The 15,444-nt window shown below is 50.4% G+C and overlaps 1 protein-coding gene across 1 annotated transcript in view; it reads left to right on the plus strand.

Moving 5' to 3' along the window:
• The first annotated feature begins 1,642 nt into the window (after positions 1–1,642).
• Cdhr3 (cadherin related family member 3) overlaps positions 1,643–15,444 on the plus strand; it is a 62,843-nt gene continuing 49,041 nt past the window's right edge. Inside the window, exons 1-4 of the mRNA XM_057782855.1 lie at positions 1,643–1,773; positions 8,559–8,758; positions 12,250–12,412; positions 13,893–13,990. Of these exons, the coding sequence (XP_057638838.1) occupies positions 1,686–1,773; positions 8,559–8,758; positions 12,250–12,412; positions 13,893–13,990 (549 nt within the window). The 5' untranslated portion in view covers positions 1,643–1,685. The remainder of the gene's footprint in view (positions 1,774–8,558; positions 8,759–12,249; positions 12,413–13,892; positions 13,991–15,444) is intronic.

Genomic DNA, 15,444 nt, shown 5'->3' on the forward strand with positions numbered 1-15,444 from the left:
CAGAGATTTGATACTCTATTTCCCCCTTCCTCCCTAGCCTTCTCTCTCTCATCTGGTTTTAGGGCAGTGTCTGCCTCTGTAACTTCTGCTACCTCCACCCTCACTATGTAGCAGGTTGGCAATCCTCCTGCCTGAGCACTTGAATTGCTCTTGTCCCTTAGCACACTGCTTTCTGTCCCCCAGTTATCCATGGCAGCACCATTCAGGCTCCTACAAATCTAAATTCAACTTAAGTCTCATCTCCTGCCACCCTTCACTCCCAGGATGGCGCAGTTGCCTGCACGGCTCCTGCCACCTCCTCTCTGCCCTACAGGTTTGGGAAGAGGGTTGGGCGGAGAGGAAGGACAAGGGACCAGGCCCCCTTCCTCTAACAGCCTGCTCAGTCTGTCATCTATTCTGACTCCTTCAGGCTGACCCGGTCTGCATGCAGGTTTGCCTGTTCTTCAGGACCCCCGGGATTCTCCTCACCACTTCCATCCCTGACAGAGGGCTTGGCCAACCCCTCCACATCTGGGGCTGCTGGGCTGCCCCTCCCCAGGAGCAGACAGCCACCTGTTGTGGGGGAATGGATGGATGGAGGAGATGGAGCTTCCCCTGACCCAATTACTCTCTTACTGCTCCTCAGTCATCTTCCCCAGGCCTGCTGCTACCCATTTTGGGTTTTTTTCTGAGTGACAGTGGAGCCAGGCTGTGATAATTCACCACCTCTCTTTGTGCCTTGGCATGGTTCTGCCATAGTCATGGGAATCCTGTAAAGGAACACACCACTCCCTAGTGGGCAGAAGCTCCACTCCAGTATTCCTCAGCCAGCCTGTGGGGCTGTGGAAGGGCCCGCAGTGGTGGCAAATAGTGTCTGAGATAGTTAACCTCGTACACTCACCTCCGGGAATGTTTGTGAGCTAGTTTCTAAATTGCTTCATTGAGGTGGGACGATCTACCCTAAATATAGATGGTGCCATTACACAGGCTGGGGTTGCGGATTAGATAAAAGGGAGTCAGCCAGCTGAGCGCCAGCATCCCTCGCATGCTGCTGTCTGACTGCAGCTGCAGCGTGCCAGCTGCCTGAGGTTACTGCTAAGCCCCCCTCCCCAGAAGACCATTCCCTCCACCTGTGAGACAAGACCAGCCTGTCCTGCCTTGAGACGCTTGCGCCAGGTTTTTGTTATAGCAACACACAAAGTAACTAACCGGTGTCAAGGGCCACCTCTCCCAGGTGTGTGCTTCACGGAGACACTGGGTCCCAGCTCTTAGCGACTGTCTGAGTCTCGGGGAGTTCCAAGTCTGAGTCTTATTTGTCTCAATCCAGTCAGTAGAGACCCCTCATGTGCAGCTCTGAGTGGGCAAATGACAGCAGGCCTGGTTGGTTACAGGGAGGTTGAGACCACCGTGTTCATGACAGGGACATGCAGCCACCATCTCAACGTGTCCCTTTTGCTCTTCTGACTTCTCTTGAGCTCTCTGTGGAGACATCTGGATGAGGACTTTGGGGACAGACCTTAGGCTAAGTAGCTGCCCTGTTGGACAGCAGGTTATCACACACGTAGGTCATCGAAGAACAAACAGACGACAGTGTTTAGCGTCTCCTTTAGTTACCACCAAGGCCTGTTTGACTCTCTGCCTGGCAACCAAGTCATGAGGGGAAGGAAGATTTTGGTATCTGGAATAGATGTGGGTTAGAATGCTGGATGAAGATCCTGGACAGCCACACACACAGGGACCCATCCAGTATGCGGGGGGCAGTTATTGTCCTTGCTGTCCTGGGAGTCACCTCAGGTAGGAGCTCTGTGCACTCTGAAGCCTTGCTTGGCCTGCTTGCATTGCTGGACACCATTTTGTGAGGATGTCCCCAAAGAGGACTGGGCCACTGTGAGGCTGCATTCCTGTGAAGGTTTCTTGGCTATGAGGGGTAACAGGCAGGCGCTTTGGGGTGGCCAGCATCTTGGGGCCAGGAGTCCTGGAGCAGATGTGCTTAGAGGTAGCTGGTTTAGGGTGGCCTGCTCCCTGGGGCCGGGGGTCCTGGAGTGGATGCACTTAGCAGCAGCTGGTTTGGGGTGACCTGCACCCTGGGGTGCACTTAGAGAACCACAGCAGAACCCAGGCTTGTCCAAGCCTCACTCTGTTGTGACTGGCCTGGGCAAGGAGTCTTTCTGGAGAACTAAGGTGGGGAAGGGCTTCTCAGAGCCCAGCTGTGTCTGGACATCAAGTCAGTTTTTGTGACAGTTTTCCTTCAAGGCATTGACTTTGAAGTCATCTTTCCCGGAAACAGATATGGAGGGGCAACTGTCTCCCCAGGAGCAAAGGCCAGTCCTGATAGGCCCAAGACTCTACCTGGCACTTCCTATATTCTCTCTTCCCATTCAAGAGCTTCAAGAATCTTGGGTTATTATTTTTTAAAGATGTATTTATTTTTATGTGTGCTGGTATTGTGTGAGGGTGTCAGGTCCCCTGGAACTAGAGCTACAGACAGCCATGAGCTGCCATATTAGGTGCTAGGAATTGAACCCAAGTCCCCCAGGAGAGCAGCAAGTGCTCCCAACCCCTAAGCCATCCCTCCAGGCCCCATGATATATATATATATATATATATATATATATATATATATATATATATATATATATATATGATATTTTTGAGACAAGGCTTCTCTGTAGCTTTGGTGCCTGTCCGGGAACTAGCTCTTGTAGACCAGGCTAGCTTCAAACTCTCACAGAGTCTTGTATCATTTTAAAGAATACTTTCAGTTTGGATTATTGAAATTAAGACTTTTAAATTAAATATTATATTCTGAGTAAGTAATAGATGCATGATAAATGGAATTCACTCACGTTAACTTAGGGATAATTTGCAACTTTGGTGAGTTACGTACGTGAAACACTGAGAGAAGGACCTGGAACCGAAATGCTTAGCAAGAGTAGTGAGAAGATTTGTGCCTGCGTCCCCTAACCAGACTTCTGAGATCTGCTCAAATATTCCTTTGCTTCCCTCACGGGTAGGTTAGCTTCCTTTATGTGGGTATTTACATTCAGATCTCAGTATTTGTGGGTAGCTATTTTTCTTCCTTTACATTTGTAAATAAAATCTTCTCTTTTAGCTTACTGTCATACAATGAATGTACGGATGCCGGTTAGTGCTCTGTCTCACCATCTGTCTAACGGTTTCCCCTTGGATCCGAATGCACTTGCGGGAGCAGAGACAGTGAACATGGGGAGCCCTCTGCTCCACGGCTCCGTGTGCCATTTCTTTCTCTTACCGAACTGCCAGCCTGTCCTTGCTGACCATTTACGGCTAATGAGAAGAGTGCTCGCTCCTGCTTCTGTACCCCAAGGCAGGATGCTAGCTGGCTTTTGGTGTCAAGCAGAAATGTTTTCTCCATTTAGGAGATGGTTTTATCTGGATTATTAGTTCTAAATCAAAATGGATTTTTAAATCAAAATGCTTTTCCAAGATCCATAAAAATGAACATTTGGTTTTTTTCTTTTATCTGCTAATAAAAAAAAAAATAACTGGGCTTCCTCATTTTGAGCCCACTTCCCCCTGAGGCTTTAGCCCGTGGAGGGCAGACCTACAGAGTTAAAGTAGGCCATGAACAGTCCAGGTGCTTACTTGATGTAAACATTTGAAGGTTCCCCAGAAATACAAGTTTCTGAGCTATACTGTTTGTGTTGAGAGGTGGTAACATTTATTGTCACTAGGGAGGAGTGAGGTTACGTGGAATTCGAAGAGCAGCTTCTGTTCGAACCCTGTCACTTGGAACACTGTCAGCAGATGTGTGGGATAAACAGGTCGCACCGTTTGCGAGAACTTGGGTCCTTGGGATTGCCTATGGAAATCTCTCTGGCCTAACAGACTACACACCAAACACTCGTTCCCCACCACGGTCAAGTCCTAGCTTTTTGGTGAACTTCTATGATGTGGTCTATTTTTTTTTCTGAGTCTGAGACTCTGATCGTAATGGTCACCCCAGAACTGCAGGGGTCTGGGGAATTCTGGGTGTGAAAGCAAACAGCATGCACCACCTTCAGCACAGAGGAATACGAGCGCAGCCTCAAAGAACCAAACAGCCTCTTCTTCTAGTTCTCAGGTCCTAAGTTTCTGCAAGGCCCCTGTCAGGCCCTGACACCCTCCAGGTCCCTCCCTCTTGCTCTGGTTCTTCACAGACCCTCTCTCTTCCCACTGCACTGTGGAATGGCCCTTGTCTCTGTGTGTTGTCTGTGCCAACGGCTCAGCACAATGCCCAAGTGCTCAACACGCTCTAAGGATCTGTCCTGTCTCTGCAGGTACAATGTCAGCTTAACAATGTCAGGTTTTATACATCTCTTAGCGCTCTGTGGGCGGCCACCATCACGATGGCATCCAGTATGTACTGAATTGAGTTGCTCGTCATCTCTTCGGAGTCCGGCACACGTGCGTCTGTGCCTTTCACATTTACTGGTGAACCGTCAGCAAATGTGGAGCTCAGATCTCCTGCCTACCTCATGTCTGTACTTGACACAGCTTCCTCCCGTTCTCCTACCAAGATGAGGGAAAGTGAAAGTTTCTGTTTGGGAAACGATCACGTGACATTCTGACAATGACTCACAAAGGAAATCCCCAGAGAGCAGAAATGAGATAAACGCTTGGCTTGACTGTATCCACGGGGAAGAGTTGAGACCAAAGTCTTTGCACTTCATAAGCACCCAAGGACCACATGTTTTTCACCAGCCAGAAAATGAAGGACCCATCAGAGGGCCCAGGGTACTTGAACCCGAGGTGTATGGAAGCTGTTTATACTTGTAGAAGCCTCCTCTAGGACACTAGCATTTGTGCTACCCCACAGCATAGCAGGGTGCTGGGGAGTAAGGGACTTCCTTGGAGTCCAGAGTCTGATATGAACACGAAACAGCACCAGGCTGCTGGACCGAAGTTTTTCCATGAGCTCCAGACAGGGGCAATCATGAGGGTCTTGAGAAAGTTCCCTGATCTTGTCAGCTGGGTTCGAAGTCCTGCTAGACAGTGTCAGAAGATCCAAAAAGGTTTGTGATTCGGTATTTCATTCCTCTTATGAAACTAGATATAGCTGTCACTAAAAAAATAAATAAATAAATAAAATGTGTGTGTGTGTGTGTGTTACCTGCATGGATGTCTATACACTATGTGCATGAATGTCCACGGAAGCCAGACGGTGCCAGATCTCCTGGAACTGGAGCTCTAGGTGGTTGTCAGCTGCCACGTGGGTGCTGGGAATCAAATCCGAGTCCTCTGGAAGAGCAATCAGTGTTCTTACCCACTGAGCTACCTCTTCAACTCCCGTAACTGCTTTAAAAATTATTATTATTGATTTTTCAAGACAGGGTTTCTCTGTGTAGCTTTGGCTGTCCTGGAACTCACTCTGTAGACCAGGCTGGCTTACAGAGATCTGCCTCTGGAGGGCTGGGATTAAAGGCATGTGCTACCTCTGCCTAGCCTAAAAAAATTTATTAATTATGATTCTGTGCATGTGGTATTGGGGCGGGAATGTGAGCCACACACACGTGTGGAGGTCAGAGGACCACCGGTGGAGTCCGGAGGGGTCAGTTCTCCCTCCCCACCTTTATGTGGGCCCTAGAACTCAGGTCAGCAGGCTTGTGCGGCAGGTGTTTTGCCGGCTGCATCGTCTCTCTGGCCCCTGCAACTGCTTCTCAATGCTCTCGTCCTCATCATCTGAAAACTCAGGAAGAGAGGCAATTTCCAGAAAGTCTTCCTGCAGTATATATGACATTCAAAGAGATTACAGAAGGCTTCTCTTCTTCTCAGAGCTGACTTCAGAAGAGTCTCTCTCCCAGCTCTCCTGCCCGCTTTGCCCACCTCCATGGCATTGGGAAATGCTCTTCTCGGGGTAACGGCAGAGTGAGGCACGCAGACCAACACAGCCTTTTCTTGATAGCTACAAGCAAACGTGATGGTCAGAATCTATACTGAGGGCCACTTTTTTCTTCCCTGTCCTATTGGAGAATTGCCATGAATTTGAGGTCAGCGTGAGCTACCTAGTGAATTTCAGGACAGCCTGGGCTGCAAAACAAGATCCTATCTCAAATGAACATCAAACTAAACCCTACTCATTTTAAAAAGTCATATCCTGGAACCGCCAGAAGGACCTCGCCATGTGCAAACCCTCAATTAGGACCTCCCAGCATGCATAAGTCTGTGGATTTCCTGATTGGTGGTATTCTGCTACTGTCCGCCAAATGAACCAAGACGTATCCTGTGTGCATCGTGGTTCAAAGTGCATCCTTCCAAAGCCCTAGGAAAAAGGGACACCAGGAGCCTGGCCCTAGCTCTGAACCTCTGGTAAAGAGGCAGCCTTCAGCATGATGAGTCTCCTTTGTGGTTTTGCTCTACAGCATTTTTCCCCTAAAACAAACTGTAGAATTATAGATCTTGTCATTAGGCTCCTGGGGGTGATTAGCAGCCATTTGGGTAGCTCCAGCGCCACAATAGAGTTGACACTGGAGTCTCACAGAAGACCAGGGTCCAGTTCAGTCACAGGGTCAAGCAGGAGTGAAGCCAAAGGTTTCCTGTTTCAGGTCTCTGCTCCACAGAGCAGTTTTCCCTCGCCCTCTGTGACTGACAGAGAAGACAAAGGACAGCTCGCTTGTGTGTTTGTCATTCATGCACATGTGGTGGGGGTGTGTCCCAGGATGCTCAGGACACTAGAGAGCTAACTCTGCAAAGTGGTCCTCTGACCTCCACATGTTAGGTCTCACCTCCCACCTCTGCATGGGTTCCGGGAATTGAGCTCAGGTAGTCAGGCCTGCATGGCTGGCATCTTTACCCAATGGATCCCATCTTACTGTCCCTGAAGGAGTATTTGCTGATACAGTTTCAGGTGAGGGCAGACTGTGTCTCAGAATCAGAGCTATAGAATTACCACATGGTGTTGGGGAACCAGGGTGGTCGGCTTCCTGTCAGTAATTGAAGCGAGGAAGGCTTTAACTGTCTTAACACTGGATCTCAGGAGGAGGCTCCAGAAGCCCATTCCCAGAAAGGCTATGATTCATGAGAAACAAGCATTCCATGTGTCAAGATGCTGCAGCTCTGTGTCTGCCAATCCATCTTCACCTGCCTCTCCTTTGTCCATGTGTTAGATGCCAGCAAATCTAATTTGATTCTTAATTAAGACACATGTGTAAGTCAAAGTCCATTAAAGCCTCTTGCCTGCTTGCCAGACTCCAAAAGAACCTTCTGGAAGGTCAGCCTCAGGATGGAAATGAGGTGTCTTGGGGAGAAGAGTTTGCTTTGAGCCTCTGACCTCCTTGCTACAGCTTGGCTGGTCACCTCTGGACATATCATGTTGAGCTGGGTGCCTTGGGACATCCATCAGCCTTACCTGAGGAACCCGAGGGATGAGGATTAATACTCTGAGCACTGCATCTCACTAATGTACCACTCCAGCACACAGACCCTGGCCTCTGGATTACTGCAGTTGCTGCCATGGTGACTACTTCTCTGTTGGCAGGGGATCTGGGGAATGGGGCACTGACATTGTACCACGGCTACCTTTATTGTCGGTATCTCCTGTGAAGGCTTCCAAGCTTTTTTCTTCATTTGCATGATCTTGGCACGTGACCTTATCCTGAGAAGAGGTCACCAGAGGGACAGGGCACCTCTTACAGGAAGTAGACTGCCACACTAGGCCTAGCTTGAAGCATATCTGAGACCACAAAGCCCACCCCCACAGTGACGTACCTCCTCCAACAAGGCCACACCTCCTAGTAGTGCCCCTCCCTATGGGCCAAGCATTCAAATACGAGTCTATGGGGGCCATTCCTATGCAAACCACCACACCGCCCCAGCTCACTATAGTTAGCGAGATTATAAAATCATGAGAGAATGCGGCCTCTGTAGTGGTCAAGTTTGTCACAGTATCATGGGGACCTTAGAATGTTCCCAGTCTTCCCCCCTTAAATGATAAAATTCTGTATCTCTGGTGAAGTCCAAAGTGACCCATGTGCCCTCCTGACTCCCTCATTTTCTCCTCTGTGAAATTAGTATTAATCACACCGACTGATCGTCCACAGGAAGCCCCAGAACAGCCTCCAGCAACAAACCATCCATTACCCTTGACATTAGTAACGGCTGAGGAGAAATCTCCCATGATTCTGGAGTCTCCAGTCGTGCACACCCCGTCCTCACACGACCTCATAAATCCAACATTGCCCCAAGAAGGAAAACAAACTTCCCGAATCTTCTGGGCCCCTGCAAGAGGAAGGCGTCCTCACCGTGCTAAGGCCTGCGAGAGAGAGGGTGATGTCACCACCACACTAAGGCCTTTAAGTCTTTCCTTTCCTGGCTCTTCACAGGGCTGGGAGGGAGGAGGGAGAACCAGAGCCTTTGTTCCCCAGCAGCAGCAGATTTCATGGCTGCTTGGTCTGGCTGTTCCCTTGGCTCCCAAAGACTTCACATTTCTCTTTGCAGTGCCTAGAAAGCAGTCTCGGGGAATGACCAAGTCCCCTTTGTTGCCACGAAATGGAGTCCCAGGCCGAGCAATGGAAGCCAACAGCTGTGTGTTTATGTCTCCTTGTCTCTGTTTAAACCTGCAGTAGAGGCACTGCACCTGATCCACCTGCCTGCCACTAGCACCGTGGCAGAGAATGCGCCGCCTGCGACTTTGGTGCATGAGTTCTCTGTGAATTTATCAGTATCGTCGTCGCCTGTGATGCCAGGATTTCCCATGGTCGTCAACCCAAGCCCCTTCACTGAGGCCTTCAGGGTGAACAGACTATCGGGGACCGACTTTGAGGTGAGCAGCCCCTGGCTCTTGCTCCCCTTTTGCAAAGCATTCCAGAAACCCTTTCTTCCACCACTGCTCTCAGTTCCCTTCTGCCACGGCACCCCAGACCGGCTGTGCTAGATGCCCCGACAGGCTTTGGCCTTTCCTTCCCTTCTTCAGCAGTCCCAAAACAGCACGTTCTGGCCTCCTGTTTTAGTGGGTGGTAGTCTGCACGGGCTGACCCTTTTCTTCGGAACGGAGGAGGTGAATCTTGACATTTCGGGTTCTGGTGACCTTGAACCTAGGGAGTCTACTGTGCTGTGACGCTGTGACTTTTTAAGGGACATTCTGAAAGAACAAGTATTTCCAATATGAAAGACATGCACCCACATGTAAGCAGAAGTCTCAGTGTCTAGACCCGCAGTGTGCGTGTTTGCTCACAGACTCGAGGGTCATGCCACGGTTGCTCTGTTGTCTAGTTTGCCATTTGAGTCTTTCCCAAAGTTCCCACTTCCCCCTAGGGAAAGCCAACCTGAAGACATCTTCAGGATCCAGGGTCTGGACTTGCTGGCCTTCAGCATTCTCCTCCCCAGCCTCCTAAAGGCAGAGTCAGCTCTGCTGTGGGTCCCTGGGGTCCCTGTGGGACACACCGGGATCAGGCCTGCCTGATCCAGACTCAGTTGTTTCCCTGTGGTGTACACTGATAGTCCTAAATGTAGCTCATCCTCTGCATCCCTAGGGGAGCTTCAGAGAAGCAGGAAGATTAGGGACCTACAGCTGCCTTGTAGAACCCAGGCCCTGTGGCCAGAGCCCAGCGTCTCTCTACTCAGGGGTGGGTTCAGCCAAACTCACCCCATTATCCCACCAAAGTTCTCGGCACCAGATGCTGGCTCCAAGATTCAGCTATGTATTCTTGATGCCTGGCCTGCTCTTGGCTGCCAGGCTGCTCCCCTAAGCCCTGCCAACGCTTACACTCACAGTCTGAATCCCACACTCTGGACGCCACTGAAGATGACTCACACACTCCTGCTCTTGAAGTCCTCAAGGTACTGTGGTTGTAGCTTTAACATTGTCTCCGTCCACAGATGAGGAAAATGAAGCACAGAGAGGCTGAGTGCTTGGTCCTAGCTTGCACAGCTATTATGTACCTGAGCTGTGACTGGAGACCAGGTCGTCTCATTTAATAAAACAAAAGACACAGATTTATTGAGCTATTAATTCATGGTTAGAACCTACTACTGCCAAGCAGAGTCTCCTCAACCTTAAAGGGCTAGTCATGCCCGGGGAGGGGGGGGGTGTCCTCCACAAATGACTCTAAGGACAGCTCTGAGCCACCCAGGCAGGGGAGGAACAACAGGTAGGGCCGAGCAGCAGCCAAGGAGCTCTCCAAGGTCCTGTGGAGGCCGTGCCTGCCTCTCTAGCCTCCCAGGCCTTAGTCTGACTCTGCTCTTTTCCTGTTAACTGTTCCGAGCGCTATGGACCCCAAACTCTGCTCAGCTTCATTCAAGAAGAAGCCGACGCCCAGGTACACAGAGTCAAACTTACTGTTTCACTCCAGAATTCTGCAGCCCAACTGAAGCTCCCCACTCCCACCCGGTCCCTTCCCTGACTCGGCTCCTTCATACATGAAGTGGAGCCCATGTTCACCAACCTACGGCTGCCGCGACAAGCAAACACCAGAAACAGCTCTGCAAGAGGTAGATCCATAAACATTTGTGAATGCCGATGAGACCAGCTTTTCCATTTGCGTTAGTGGCCGCACAATCCCTTGGTTCTAAGATGTAAAGTTTGGATGCTTGTGAGAAAGGTACTTGTTTCCTATGGAGTGCCCCAGCTAGCTCCCAAGGAGAGGGAAGCGGCAGTAGGTGATGTGGAAGGAAAAGGTCCACCTAACAGGATGCAGAGGAGGTGCCAGGCTGAGCAGGAAGCTGGTGGATAAAGGAGCAGGACTGGACTGTCTACTGGCCAGCTGGGTGTGTGCTCCCCACCAGTTTCTGCCACTCAAGGGTGAAGTCAACCTTTGCACAAGGTTCTTACTGCTGGATGGTGTTGATCACAACCCCCAAATCAGCTCATTCAAGCTCCTCAGTGGCCTTGTGAAGCAGGTGTTATTGTTATCTTCGTGTCACAGATGCGGAAACTGAGGCATGGAAAACCACTTAACAGGAAACTGAGCTTTGAAGTTGGTTCATTGGGCTCACAGTCCCTGCTTATGGTGTGCTATTCTGCCTCATCATCCATAGACAGAACAGACGGCCCAGCTCTGATTAACTATACACAGACAGGCTCTCTGAAGACGCCAGGCTGCCTCTTCCCTTTCTACCCTCACCCATCCCGTCTTCCACATTCACACCTGTGGCTACCATCTCTTCTTGTAACTGGTCAAGATCTCGCAAGGTCAAACCTGATAGCGCCACCTCCTCCGTGCAGCCCTCTCTAAACAGAGACAGCTTACAACGAAGTCCTCTCCTTCCTGGTCCTCATCTCTGTTACAAAGTGTCAGCGGCTCGCCTAGCACAGGGATGGCTCCCTGAGTTATAATCATGTGGGGAGAAAAGCTGAAGGGAAAGCAACTCCCCTGAGGCACACAGAAGTTCAGTAGAGTCAAGGACCAGAGCCGAATGCTTTCATCACACGATGCAATTGTCCCGGTATCAGCTGCCAAAGCTCTAGAAGAAAGGACGTCCTTCGGCTAGGGTTACAGTGCGCTGGTACAGGAGTAGCCTAGTGTGTGTGAGGTTCTGGGTTCAATCCCCATTAATGTGAACAAAAGGAGAGAGATGGAGACAGAGAGGAGAGGGGGAGGGAAGATGGAGGTGGAGAGAACAGGAAAGACAGAGATTAATCTTGGAAGTCGGCTCACTCTGATATCTCCTCCTATGGCAGCATACTGCAGACTGGGTAACTTATAAAGTGATTTTTTCCTGTTCTGGAGACTGGGAGTCCAAAGTCAAGACCAGAGACCTCTAGCTGCAGAAAAGTGTGGCCAACACACCATGGTGAGGGGACAAAGGGTGGTTAAACAAGAAAAGCGGCTTGACTCTGTAACCCACTCTTGCGATAAATCATTGAGAATGTTCACCCCCCACCGCCTCTTACGGTTAGCTCACACCAGCGTGATGCAACACCAGCCATTCCTTTCCAAAGGGGACATTTTAGGGGACAATTAAACCACAGAGATGTCCCTGGGCTTGTAAGAGTTGTGTCCAGGGTAGCTAGGGGCCTGTCTAGGGGTCTAGTGCTAAGTGTGGTAGGTTTTAAAATTCCGAGGTTTTCCATCTCTAGTTCATCGCACCAGAATGTCTCCAGAAGAGTTTTCTTTCCTAAGAAAAGCAGCATCACCCACAGGAGTGCCTTCTGGGGCTTATGTCGGAAGGACTAAGGCTGCCCTGTCAGAGGAGAGGCCCCCTCTGAAAGTGAGGATGGTCACCAGGAGCAGGTGGCTCCCTTCCTCGTCAGAGCTCCTTGCATACAACGAGGGCTTTTTGTTTTCACGCTGAGAGTCTCATATTTTGTTTTAGGTTGTCACCACTGGGAAGGAACTGGATTTCGAAACAGGACCCAAAGTATTCGATTTGCAGATTTATGTGAAGGATGATGTCGGTGTCACGGACTTGCAGGTCCTGACCGTCCAGGTGACAGATGTGAACGAACCGCCTCAGTTTCAAGGCAACTTGGCGCAAGGTGAGACATACCCAGACAGTGGCATCAGAGAGGACCCTGCAGGACAGAGTCAAGCAGGAAAAAGTCAATGAGCAAGCAGCGGTTTCCTCAGAAAAGGCAGCTGCTTAACAAGCAGGGAAAGATGAAATTTCTTCCCCAGCACACACAGTCACGACATCCAGCTGCTTTTAGAGCCTTGTGTCTGTGCTTCTTTCTCTCCCTCCCGTCCTGGGAAGAATGATGAATGCAGGCACCTCAAAATGAAACCTTTTAGATGATCCTGGGCTCAGCCCACCACAGTTTGCCACCTTTCTGCAGCCATTGCCCAGCTGTCTTCTTGTCCATCATGGACTCTCTGGGCATGATACACTCTGGGCCTGCCTAGGAGACGGTGGGAATGCCCTAAGGATGGAAATCTGGGGACATAGCTTGGCGGTAGAACGCTTACATCACACGCATCACGCCATGAGTTCAATCCCCAACATCACAGAAAAGGAGACAAGGGGTGATGGAGTGGCTGAACAAGGAGAGCCCCTCGTTTCCATACGCAGCACAGACCTCGAAGTGGAAAAAGAACTGATCAGCAGAGCTGTTCTTGATCTTCACACACGTGCTGTGGCAAGCTCACAAACACATGACACACACAGACACTGATCAAAAACCTAATAACAATAAAAATAAAGAAGATGGAACTAGGGAGTTTCCCATCAAATCACCCCAAGGTGCTGGCTGTGTGCAGTGAGCTCTCGGAACAACGAGAACCCCAAGTCCATTGTTTCTCCTGGGCTCTCCCTGAACTCACAGCTCAGATATCATCTGTTTACCCAATGTCTCTTGGCATCTGAAGGGCTTCTTAGCAATCCTCTCAAACCAAACTCTTTACCCGCCAACCCACCCTTCTCTGTGTCCTAACCCCCACCCTTCTGTGTCCTCACCTCTACTCCACCCTTCTCTGTGTCCTCACTCCCACCTCTACCCTTCTGTGTCCTCACCTCTATCCCACCCTCCTCTGTGTCCTCACCCCTATCCCACCCTCCTCTGTGTCCTCACCCCTACCCCACCCTCCTCTGTGTCCTCACCCCTACCCCACCCTCCTCTGTGTCCTCACCTGTACCCCACCCTTGTCTTCATACCTGCTGCCTTCTGCTGGTGTCCATGTGTGTTTCACCGGTTCACTTTAACATAAAAACACGGATCTGAATGTAACTATCAATCACACTTGAGGCACTAGAGTGACTCCCAGCTTCCCTCTCATCCTGGTCCTCTTTCCCGCTAACAACAGTCTGAGTCACCTCCCAGTGGAGGAGTTACTGAAGGTGTGACACCTAGCATTGTAGAGATCTCCAACAGCTTGGCTCAGGCCGTCTCTCCCTGGGTCTTGTCTTGGCTGATCTCTGTCCCATGATGCCTCGTTGGTTCCCTTTAGTTACAGTGTCCGGAAGGCCTGGGGTTGGAGTTTCCTATCTGATGAGACGCTCTTATTCCCTTTGACTTGGAACAGGTTTAAACCTCTATGTAATAGAAAGAACAAATCCTGGCTTCATCTACCAGGTGGAGGCCTTTGACCCAGAGGACACAAGCCAGAACATACCCCTCAGCGTAAGTACCCTAAGCTGCTGCTGTGCACACTAGCTTTGGGGCAGGAGCCTGACGGCCAAGCCTGTCAGGTGGGTAGCGGGGTCAGCACCAGAATGTACTGCACTTCCAAGGTCGAGCCAGGGCTCTGTGTGATCTGGGACAAACTCTCAACCTTGTTGAGCTCCTGTGCTTCCTGAGACAGCGAAAGCAGGAGAGCGGTTGGCACAGGCAGGGCAAGCTCACGCGAGAGGCTGCATGTGAAGCCACCCGGCCCAGGCCAGGCTGAGCTGGCAGCATTCCCTTTCAAGATGATGCAAAGCCATCCTGCTATTTTGAACACGAGCACAAAAGGTACACCCCCAAACCAGACAGTGACGTCCTTCCTAAGAGACAGCCGAGCTTGCAACAAAGACATTTTCCTTTTCAAGGGAAAATCAAGTCTCAGGGATTTTCGGTGCAGACAGGGACTGGGGAGACTGTTGCCTCCCCATCTAGTCCCAGAGGGCTGAGAGCTCCTTGCTCCCACTTAAAATCCTTCCCTCTTGGAACTGGGTCTTTTGGTCCCAGCAACCCCAGGTGAAGCCTCAGCCGTTCCTGGAAAGGGTGACTTGTTTTGCTTTGCTGAGGCTGAACTTGCCCTGCAGCTGCCGGGATCAGCCTGGAGGAAAACAGGAAGGTTTACCAAGGGCACGGGTGCCCAGCCGCCAACCCTGCCCTCTAGAGAAGAGCACTCTGAAATGGGGCAGTCAGGCTGTCAGCAACACTGGCAGGAAACAGCAGCTAATGACGGCGCAGGTGTGATTTTTAAGAGGACGAGAGGGGAGGTCTGTGTTAGAATGGGCTAGGATGCGATGGTAAAGGAGGGTACAGGGAGAAGGGGAAGGGGACAAGAGAAAGGGGAAAGGGGTGTTTGTCCTGGAGAGAGAGAAGACAGACATAGTCCATAGGCAAATGGCAGCTTATAAAGGTAAAGGGGGAAACCCCGTGTTAGGGTGAGGTGCTTAATTTTATTTGGGCATGTTCATCAGGTGAACCAAATGGGGTTTTTGATTGCTGAGCTTTGGTAGTCAGCCTTTCGGAGAATTAAGTGGCCAAATAAGGGACTAAAGCTTGGTGGCTAGCTTTAGGAATGGATCTAATGGTTTTTAGCAAGGGCGGGGGACGACAGTGGGGAGCAAGGTCTGCCAGAGCCGCACGCTCTGGTGGGCGAGTGACCCTTCAGGAAGTGATAGCACACCCCAGACCGTGTAAAAGGGGATGCATCCAGAAGCTGCTACCTTTGCTCCTTCATCGGATCCTTTTAAAAGAAACTTGATCAGCACCAAATTGTGTGTTGTTTCAACCACGCTTGTCCATTACAGTACTGCCCTGCGCAACCAGAGATCAATGCTGCATATGTGTTTCTCAATGTTTTTATGAAGTCAGCTGGTGTTAATCATTGTTAGATTCCAGACCCTCTATCTCTCCATCGCAAA

Source organism: Chionomys nivalis, chromosome 10 (assembly GCF_950005125.1).
Source record: "Chionomys nivalis chromosome 10, mChiNiv1.1, whole genome shotgun sequence".
Classification (NCBI taxonomy): Eukaryota; Metazoa; Chordata; class Mammalia; order Rodentia; family Cricetidae; genus Chionomys; species Chionomys nivalis.